Raw genomic sequence first — 9,678 nt, forward strand, 5'->3', positions numbered from 1 at the left:
GATCACTGGAGGGTATGAGAAGAGCTCTTTATTAGAGGCATCTGTAGGATTGGAGGCATCTGTAGATGAATGCTCACGGGGAACGGGTAATCTAGAGGCTTCCTGCAGGAGGCAGTTTCAAACTCTGGTCCCAAAGATCAAAGGCTGGGAGTGGCCAAACTCTTCTCCAGGAAGCCCGAGCTGGTTTCCAGGATGGAGGGTCCAGTGGTGCCAGGCCAACCCTGAGACAGGCCCAGACATGCAGAACAAACTGCAGGGGACAGAGGCTACTGGAATAACAAGCTCCCTAGAAGCCTGGGGAGGAATGCAGGGAGGAACCACTGCTACTGTCAGTGCTTGAGTCCTCACCTTCAGGGCCCCTTGGGGCCCAAGAGCCATAGGGGGGATTCCTTTGGATTCCTCTGGAATCCCCCCTGAGGTTGGAAGTCCTTGGATTTGGGGGTCTTGAGACTAGAGGGCAGCCAGGGGCCAAGGAGGCTCCCTCCCCAGTTCTTTAAGCTCTCCAGATTCTGTTCCTGGGCCTGTGGGGATCTTAGGCCCTCCAAAGACCTGCTCCCCAGCCCAGAAGTTCCTTCCTGCTCCAGAGTGGCCCCAGCTCCATTGGCAGGGGTGAATTCAGCACCTCAGGGTCCTGTAATGGCGGGTGGGACAGGAGAGCAGGGGACCACAACATTGTTCTATGGCTGCCCTCCGGACCCTCAAGATCAAGATGGTCAAGGCGGGTCAGAGGGCACACCTGAATGCAGTATGGAAGATGTTCCAAGATGCCAGCAAAACTAGGGCGGAGTTCAGACTGGTGCTGCCAACACGGGGTCATGATATGGTACCTGGGGAGAGGCAGGAGTTCATCCCACCCATGGCTGTGAAGGACCTTCCTCCCTGGACAACACTCCATACTCACACAGTCCCTGGACAGCCCCTGGGAGGACCCATCTGTCCCCCTCCAATGACAAATACAGCACGTCCCGGTTGGTGCTCCCAGAGCAGGGCATAATTAGGCATAGAAGCCTAATGAGATCTCCCAGAGCAGCACCCCAAAAGACCTGCATCAGGCATAGCCTTCCCTTTCCCTCACATGAGGTGGCCCAAGGCCAGGGAGGGGGTTGTGTGTGTATTCACCAGAGTCTGTCTGGGATGTGAAGAGGCCTCCAAGAAGGCCTCTGGGGGCATCCACCTGCCCGGCACCCGAGCCCAGCCCCCCTTGCCATAACAGCTGGCTCTGCAGGAGGGAGGAGCTGCGTGATGAGTTAGCTGATCAAGTGCCACCAGAGTGCTGGTAAATGCCCTTGGAGCAGCAGCCTCCCCACCTCCCCAGACCCCACACCTGTAGATACCTCTTGCCACCCCACAGTCCCCAATCTTGGCCACTCAGCTGGGCCCAGTACAGCTCAGAGGGCAGTTCCTGGCAGCAATGTTCCTGCAGGCAAAAATCACTGCTAGAACTCAGAAGGCCTGGCCCTGATCTGTTTCCATAAAAGTGACGTGGAAGAGCTGTTCCTTGGGGAGAGAGTTGGGCTGCTCCCCCACCCCCTCCGAGCCAGGATCACTCCCAATGGATGAAGTGATTTTCTTCCAGGGAGGGGCAGCCCTGGGCTATGTCTTGTGGCCCTGGGTAGGGCAGAGGGTACATTAGTTCCTGCTTGTTTGGGTACACAAGGACAGTGTTTTTATTTTTTAATTTTTATTTTTTAAAAGATTTTATTTATTTGAGAGAGAGAGAAAGAGAGCACAAGGTGGCTGGGGGGGTGGGGCAGAGGGAGAAGCACACTTCCTGCTGAGCAGGGAGCCCTACATAGGGCTCTATCCTAGGACCCTGGGATCATGACCTGAGCCGAAGGTAGACACTTAACCAACTGAGCCACCCAGGGGCCCCGGACAGGGTCTTTAGATGGGCTCAGGGAGCTGGGAGAAGGGTCTTACCAAGTGTGGCCGGCTGTTTCTCAGGAAACTCTGCATGCCCCCTCCAGACACCAGCTCGAGCAGAATTAGGCAAGGGGCAGTCCGGAGGCTGAGCCCTACACAGCGCACAGTGTTCTGATGGCTGAACTTGCTGAGTGGGAGGCACATACCCCAGTTGCCAGCAGGGAGGGAAACCAGGCTCTAGGTTCCACAACACTAGAGACAGGCTCTGTCTCCCTAGCCCCGCTCCGTCTCGCCCCAGGGTGAAGAGAAGCTGTTCTGGGAGGCAGTTCTGCTCCCACCGCCCACCCCTGTCCATGGCCCCAGGTGCACCTGATGATGAGCACCTCCCCAAGGAAATCCAGCAGAGTTCTGGCAGGGTCTGGGGAGGAAGAGGGCTCCTGAGCTCCCCCAGACACTTCAGGAGAGTGGGTTGACTGTAACTCCAGCAACTGTTCCAGAAGTTCCACCTCTCTCACCTTGACAGCCACCTGTAGTGGGCCAGGGTCCCCAGGAAGGCCAATTACCAATCCCTCATAGGCTTCTCCAAAGGCACCATGGCCCAAGGCTCTGCAGGAAGACAGGTTGGAAGGGAGTGGTCGGCTGGGCCTAGGTAAGTGTCCTAGAGGCTCTAGTGCCTCCTTTTTACCTCCTTGTCATCCCCTATATGGTCAGGCGGCCCTATCTGAGGACTCAGGTCTTTCTGCATCGTGGCATCTCTCCAAGTACAAGCCCTACAGAGGCGATGTTGACGGGCACAGAACCAGGGCAGAAGAGAGAGGGTATGGGTTCAGGGTGTCTGTGATGAGGTTTTCCTTACGTCCTTGCAGACACCCTGGGTAGTGGCAACCCTTGCTCTAAAGGAATCATAGGGTCTCCCCCATCCAAGAATTGGGGGTGACAGCTGACCTTGGACAAGTTACCCTGCATTTTGGAATTTCTCTGACCTCTATCTCCTCCACACAGAGGTTTGGGGCCACATCCTCTCTGTGAACCATAATTCACCACAGCAGGGAATGGGATGGGAGTGGGAGAGATTCAGAGTGCACGGGTTCTCAGAGGAAGAGAACTTACCTGAGCAGAGTGACATTGGCTGGGGAAACTTCTGTAAGCCCTGGGGGCAGAGGCCAGGGCCAGGCCCAGCCAAACCCCACCTGGCAGTAGTAAGGGCTGAGGGCTGTCTTGATGGTGGAGGTTCAAAGAAGCTCAAGCTCAGGGCCTGGCAGCCTCATCCCCCACAGGCCCTGCCACTTCTTATGGTTCACTGAGAAAGAAGGGCGAACTCTCTACCTGCCCATCTGGCCCACCCTCCATTGCCACCCCTCCACCCAGGACGTCTCTCCAGATGCCCATTAAGGCAAACGTCTTCCCTGGGCCTCCACGGCTGCTTTTACTCTTGGACTCCCCGAGGAGCCCACCACTGCTCTGCTGGAAGCAAGGGTCCTGAAATCAGCCACGTCTGTCCCTGGGACCCCACACACAGCTCAGTGAAGAGGTAGGCAGCCTGGAATCAGCCATGCCTGCTGGATGTTCCTTACCCAGAATCAGGACCCCACACACCATAAGGAGGCTCAGTGTAGAGGTCACAACGACAATCACCCACAGAACCAGCGGGCCTGGTAGGGTGGGCAGGTCTAGGGAGAAATAGAGACATCTCCAATGGGAAGCTCTTCTCTGTTCCCCTCCCCAAATTTTATCCATGCCTCATGACTCAGCCCAAGTGTTAACTTCTCCATGATGCTTTCCCCACTTGTCCTATATAAAAGCAACCTTCCCCTCCTGAGAACCCCTAAAACATTTTAAGCCTCCCGTGGCAATTGTCACTTTAATAGATATCTATATCTAAATCTAGATACCTATCTGGGCGCCTGGGTGGCTCAGTCAGTTAAGCATCTGCCTTTGGCTCAGGTCATGATCTCAGGGTCCTGGGATAGAGCCCTGCATCAGGCTCCCTGCTTAGTGAGGAGTCTCTTTCTCCCCCTCCCTCTGCCTCCCTCCCTGCTCTTGCTCTCTCTTATGTGCATTCTCCACCCCCCCAATAAATAAATAAAATCTTAAAAAAAGTAAATCTAGATACATATCTAGATAGGTAGGTAGGTAGGTGGATAGATAGGTAGATATCACCCCTCCCCTACTAGACCACTACTCTACATGCTCGTCCAAGGCAGAGCATACACTGATGCATATCCAGTCTCCTGCCCCACACCCGGAATGGTGCCTGGCACACCACCAGTCATCTTTCCCAGTACCCTACTGCTCCTCCCAGCCCGTGGCCCCAGGAGTCCAGATCTTGGACAAAAGCTGGACTTACCCACGCAAGCGATATCTGCCGCTAGCTCCATGCCCTCTGGGCACATGCATTTGGGTAACCAGAGCTCTGCCTGCCATTGGCAGTCTTTCAAAAGGCAATGACTACAATTGAGGTGCAGTCGGATCTCTACTTCTCCATGGATCTCCATGATTATGAGTAAAAGAATGGATATTGCAGGGTAAGGGTGGGGGACAGATACTTTTCCAGCTACGTGGTTAATTCTACCCCTGGACTTTGGAACAATGAGCAGTACCAGGCATCTAAGGGATGGGGGGAGGGCCTGAAGGACTTCTGTCAAGCCTGTATACTTCCTCTTCTGAGATCCTCGAGCTCGCAGATTGAACTTGAGAATTCACAGGTGATATCTGACAAGTGCCCCAGAATGCCCCATACTGAGCTCTTGAGTATTCCTGGGCTGTGCAAGAACCAGATAGTTCACAGCATAGAGTTGGTGGCTCAAACGGGAGTGGGCTCAGGGATTGAGGAATAAGGCTAGGCCAGGCTGAGAGGAGGGGGGTGGGTAAGGAACAATATCTGCTGGAGGCTGCCAGTAGGGTTCACCACTGGGGTATATGAAGTATACCCTTTTTTCCCCATCAACCCAAGGATGTCATTTTCTGAGACATCACCCCCTGGAAATTGAAAGTGATAGAGGGTTTGGCTACAAAATGGGGGGGAGGAAGGGGCACACTGATGGGAAACTGTTGTCTCCCAGTGCAAATCCCAGTGTGGCCCTCTCTACACTAGCATTACAATACAGGGGCTGCTAGCCCGAAGTGGGAGCCAGGAGCCAGACGGGTGGGGTGGGAGTCATCAGCTGGAATCTGAAGGCCTGGCTTAGGTTGGCTGGGACAACCTCCTTGTCTGTCTGAAATCACCGAGAGGACTGATTAAAACACAGATGGCTAGGAGTCTTCCCTCGAGTTTCTGATTCAGTAGGTTGGAGAGAGGCTGAGAATTTGCATTTCTAACAACTTTCCTAGGTGGTGCTAATGCTACTGGTTCAGAAACCACACTTGGGGAACTACTAATTTAAATGATCCCTGCCTGGAGCACCTGGGTGTCTCAGTCAGTTGGGTGTCAGGTTCCTGATTTCGGCTCAGGTCATGATCTCAGGGCCCTGAGATGGAGACTCGGGTGGAGCCCGGAGGTGAGCCCCACCGTACGCTCTGCCCTGGGCATGGAGCCTGCTTAAGATTCTCTCTCTGCCCCTTCGTACCCCCCACCTCCCTATCATCATCATCATCATCATCATCATCATCATCGTCATCATCAACTATCCCGGCCTTTCTGCCTCTCAGCTCAGTTTGCCAACTCAGCCAGCTCTAAATTCCTGGGACTCCTATAGAACAAGGAGACCTGTTGTGATTAAAAAAAAAAAAAAAAAAAAAAGTCCTGGATTTTAAATGACAACCTAGGGAATCCTGTCTGCTTGTGTGATTTGCAACTTACTTGATCTCTTTTCTTTTTTGAAAGATTTATGAGAGAGAAAGCTCGCGAGAGCAAGCACGAGTGGGGAGGGGCAGGAGAGAGAGAGAATCTTAAGCAGACTCCACACTGAGCGTGGAACCTTAGGCGGGGCTCCGTCTCATGATCCTGAGATCAGGACCTGCGCTGAAACCAACTGAACGTCCTTACCTACCGAGCCACCCAGGATCCCCTATTTAATGTCTTTGCTAAGAGCTCTTACTCTACTTGCTCTGGGGCCCAGAGGGGGTCTCAACCCCTTTCCCGCCTGTCCTTCAGAGGGCCTGTTCTAAGGTTCCAGCGACACTTCACCCTGGGAGATGCCGAGCTGCCCTCCTCGAGAGAGCACCTACCCCGGTAGCCGCCGCCGCCTCCACCCGCAGTACAGGCCCCCCCGCCGCCCCCAAGCCGCCGGCTGCTGCTCAGGCCTCTGCGCAGCCCCGGCCGCCCCCCGCGCCCTCCCGCAAGAAGTGCCGGCCCATCTCCTCCGCTCCTGGGGGCGACGGCGGGATGGCTGGCGGCGGGGTTGGAGAGCACGCCCACCTCTCCCCGCCGCCCCGCGTCCTCCCCGCCGCCCCGCGTCCTCACCTGCCGCCGCGCCGCTCCCGCCGCTCCCCGGCGCCGCCGAGCGGTTCTCCGGTTCGTCAGGGGCGGCCTGAAGCCGGCCTCGGGCCGCCGCCTCAACTAGGCCCGCCCGCCTCCTCCGGGCGCTCCCAGCAGCGGCTCCAGCTCGCCGGCGCGCGGCTCTGGGGCAGCGGCGCGTTCAGGAGCGCGCCCTCCAGCCGTCGAGCGAGGACCGGGCACCAGGCCCTGGAGTAAGGGAACGGGCTCCCGGCCGAACCCAGGGACGGGGGACCCCCAGGCCCGCACGAAGAGCTTGTGTGCGCGCGCCCCAGGAAGAAGTTCGGGACGCCAAGGCGGATTGCTGGGCCCCCGCCACCCCCGCCGGTCCCGCCCAGCGCTGCGACCCGAGACCCTGCGGCCCCTCCATCGCCGCGCGCTCCTCAGCGGCCCAGGACCCTCCGACGCAGACGAGCTGGCTCTCCCGGCTCCCCGCGGGCCGCGGACGCCGGATTCGGCGGGGCTGGGACGCTCCCCTCGCAGTGCCGCCGTCTCCACCCCGACGAGCGCCCCTCGCTCCGCCCGGCCCTAGGCCTGGGCAGCTCGAGCCGCCCCTTCCCAGTGGCTCCGCTTACTCCGGGACAGGCGCCCTGAAGCGGCTCCCCGCGACCAAGGGAAAAGACGACGGAGACGAAGACGCCGTGCGCCCGCGACAGGTGGTTCTTGGCGCCTTTGTCCCGCAGTTCCGTCAGCTGAGATCCTGCGGAAAGCCGGCGCGGAGCCTCTGGCCCTCGATCGGTCCTCGGGCTGCCCGCCTAGGGCAGAGGTTGGTGACAAAAGCGGTTCCAAAATTTCTTATCTGAGCGACTAAAGAGGCTGTAGTCGATTTTGAAAAGATGGGGAGACTAGGTCTGCACACCAGAAAATTCGATTTTACGTTTACTTTAGGAGGCTTAATAGAGATGGGCGGGGGGGGGTGCCGGTCAAGCCACCCCTTGGCGCCAACGCTGGTTAGGGGCTCCTAGGTACTGGCTAATTCAGTGGCGACCATTGCCACCTTCCCCGGTTCCGCTGGAAGAAGGGACAAAGTCGCTAGGGCCACACGGGGGTGTGGAATACCCTACAACAACGTGGTGTGCCCGAGGCCTTTGGTTCCCTGACTTTAGAACCTCGGATAGGCAGGTCATCACCCACCTCTCCCTGCTCCACACTTACAGGTACTCAGTGTTGGCTGGCTGTCGCCACAGCTGCGTGCCTTTCAGAGGCTTGGTGGCCCCTGCTGTCACCACCACGCTGCTGCCTGTGTGTGCCTTGTTGCACTGTGTTTGTGTGGGTCCTTGCCGGCCGCTGGCCCCACAGGAGGACAGCCAGGGCCCTTCAGTGCCTTGGAGCAGGGAGGGAGGAAAGGGTCATAGAGCATCTGACCTGGCCTGGTAAGATGAGCAGAGAAGGGAGGAAGAGCCTGGAGCTCACCTGGTGGAATTAGGGGAGAAGCTGGCTCTAAGACACTAGGTGGGGTGGTGACATTTGCATCTTGGGGGCTAGGAGCTGGCAGCGACAGAGGTAAGGATGGCAGAAAAGGTGACTGGGACCCCGAGCTGGAGCAGAGAATGGCTCCTGAAAGGTGACAGCGGGACAGCGGGGTTGGGAGAGGTGGTAGGTTAATGGGGGACAAGAGATAAAGATAGATAAAGAGATAACCTGTAGACAGCTGGCCCTCGCCTCTTGAGGTCGTCGTCCTAACCCCACCCAGCCAGGGCACACCAGTACCTGGAAGCCGGCCCGGAACAACTCCAGTCACTGAAGCCCCTTGGGGTGCCCGCTGATGCCTCTGCAAGTTTCTCCCCTGGGGAGTCCTTCCCAGTGAATGACCTGGGGGCCCACTGAGTTTGGTCCTGCAGGCCCCCCATCCTTTCCTCGACCTAGCTAGGTAGTCTCGCCCCCAGGCGGTGCTGAGACCCCGGGCCTATCCCTCCTTCCCAAGGTGCGTGATGGGGAACCTTGAATTCAGGCCTGCACTGTGCTTCTGGGCCCACTCAGCAGGAGCACTGACCCAGAAGCATTAGCCTTGAGGGTTCCAGGCCTCTGGGGGAGCCACTAGGACCCAGTCTGTCTCAACTGCTGTTCCTAAGCCTAGGAAGATGCCTCTAGCCAGATGGTTCCTTGACTGACAGGACTCGCTGCTCCAAGCCACAGCAGCAGCCAGCCTGAGCAGCCCATGGCTTGTTCAGCCTGCCACAGATAGGGTTGTGGACTCAGAGCTTGTCACTTCGGCCTGACTGCCCCTCATAGCGGAGTCTGACTGCTTGCTAGACGCTGCCAGTCCTAAAACCACGCCCACCTCAGACCCCAGGACGCTGAAGGAGGAAGGGCAGGACAGGCGGGCAGCAAGGTCCCTATGCTTCCTAGAAGAGCCTTGCGAGTACCCCTCCAAGGGCTGTCTGGATCCCAAGGTAGGGGAGAAAAAGCCCCCACCCTTTTGAGGCAGGAGTGTGAAAAAAGTGGCAAGCCGCACCCCAGACACCCTGCCCAGGCTTCTAGGTCTTTCTAGCTCTCTCACATCAGGAGCGGTGGAGTGAGTGCTTCATTGGTGGTGGGGTGTTGGTGTGTGTAATAAATAACACATGGGAAGTGCTCTTCTTTTTTTTTTTTTTTTTTTGAATTTTATTTATTTGAGAGAGAATAGAAGCCGGGAGGAGGGGTAGAGGGAGAGGGAGGAGCAGACTCCCTGCTGAGCAAGGAGCCCAATGTGGCCTCGAACCCAGGACCCCGGGATCATGACCCGAGCTGAAGGCAGATGCTTAACGGAGCCACCCAGGCGCCCCAGGAAGTGCTCTTTAAGGCACTTAGTAAGTGCATCATTACTTGCCATTACTTGTGTCTTTTCGGTACCTTTGTGACTGAAAGGCTGAACCTCCAGACACCCTCAGAAACCTGGGTCTGTAGGGTCACCTCATACAACTCCGTTGTCTGTCTTAACCCTTTGCACAATTTCTTACTGTGATGGGGTGCAAGCCTAGATCCTGATGTCGAACATCTAAGTGCTAGTACTAGCATTGCTAGTCAGCGCGTGATGGTGCACAGGTCACACTGTTCTGAGGCAGTTTCCCCACCTGTAAAACCACGTGAAAGGGAATTTCTCTGTAAACCACAGCAGACTCTGTAACTGTGAAGGTCACTTAGCCTTCAGGTGGTTTTGCGTCTTCCTTATTCTTTTGTCCAAAATACTAATTTTAAAGGCTGAGGCCTGTGTTTAATATAAAGCACTGGAAAAAAAGAAGTGATAGTAGCTAGCTCCTTGGTTGTCTCTGAGAACATAGTGCTAAATCAGACACTACGGTGGTTCTGTAAGCGCTCTAGGACCCATGCTCTACTGAACTCTGTAGGTATCCCACTGTGAGGTCGCAGAATTTCCTCGGTAAGGTTCCACTAAGCCAGTG

At 56.6% G+C, this 9,678-nt stretch overlaps 1 protein-coding gene across 1 annotated transcript; it reads right to left on the reverse strand.

Annotated features, from left to right (window-relative positions):
* Nucleotides 1–350: 350 nt before the first annotated feature.
* On the reverse strand, nt 351–8,458 carry LTK (leukocyte receptor tyrosine kinase). The gene is given in 30 exon segments (XM_057306154.1): nt 351–583; nt 586–631; nt 737–827; nt 902–956; nt 959–992; nt 995–1,059; nt 1,120–1,149; nt 1,152–1,219; nt 1,325–1,417; nt 1,548–1,608; nt 1,917–2,050; nt 2,233–2,263; nt 2,266–2,281; nt 2,379–2,469; nt 2,974–3,163; nt 3,438–3,533; nt 4,211–4,368; nt 4,753–4,819; nt 4,822–4,842; nt 6,031–6,084; nt 6,087–6,167; nt 6,215–6,349; nt 6,352–6,421; nt 6,589–6,626; nt 6,629–6,732; nt 6,875–6,973; nt 6,975–6,998; nt 7,454–7,622; nt 7,712–7,855; nt 8,416–8,458. Coding segments are annotated over 30 exon segments (2,541 nt in total).
* Nucleotides 8,459–9,678: the final 1,220 nt, after the last annotated feature.

The sequence above is a fragment of the Ursus arctos genome, unplaced genomic scaffold, assembly GCF_023065955.2.
Source record: "Ursus arctos isolate Adak ecotype North America unplaced genomic scaffold, UrsArc2.0 scaffold_36, whole genome shotgun sequence".
Taxonomy (NCBI): Eukaryota; Metazoa; Chordata; class Mammalia; order Carnivora; family Ursidae; genus Ursus; species Ursus arctos.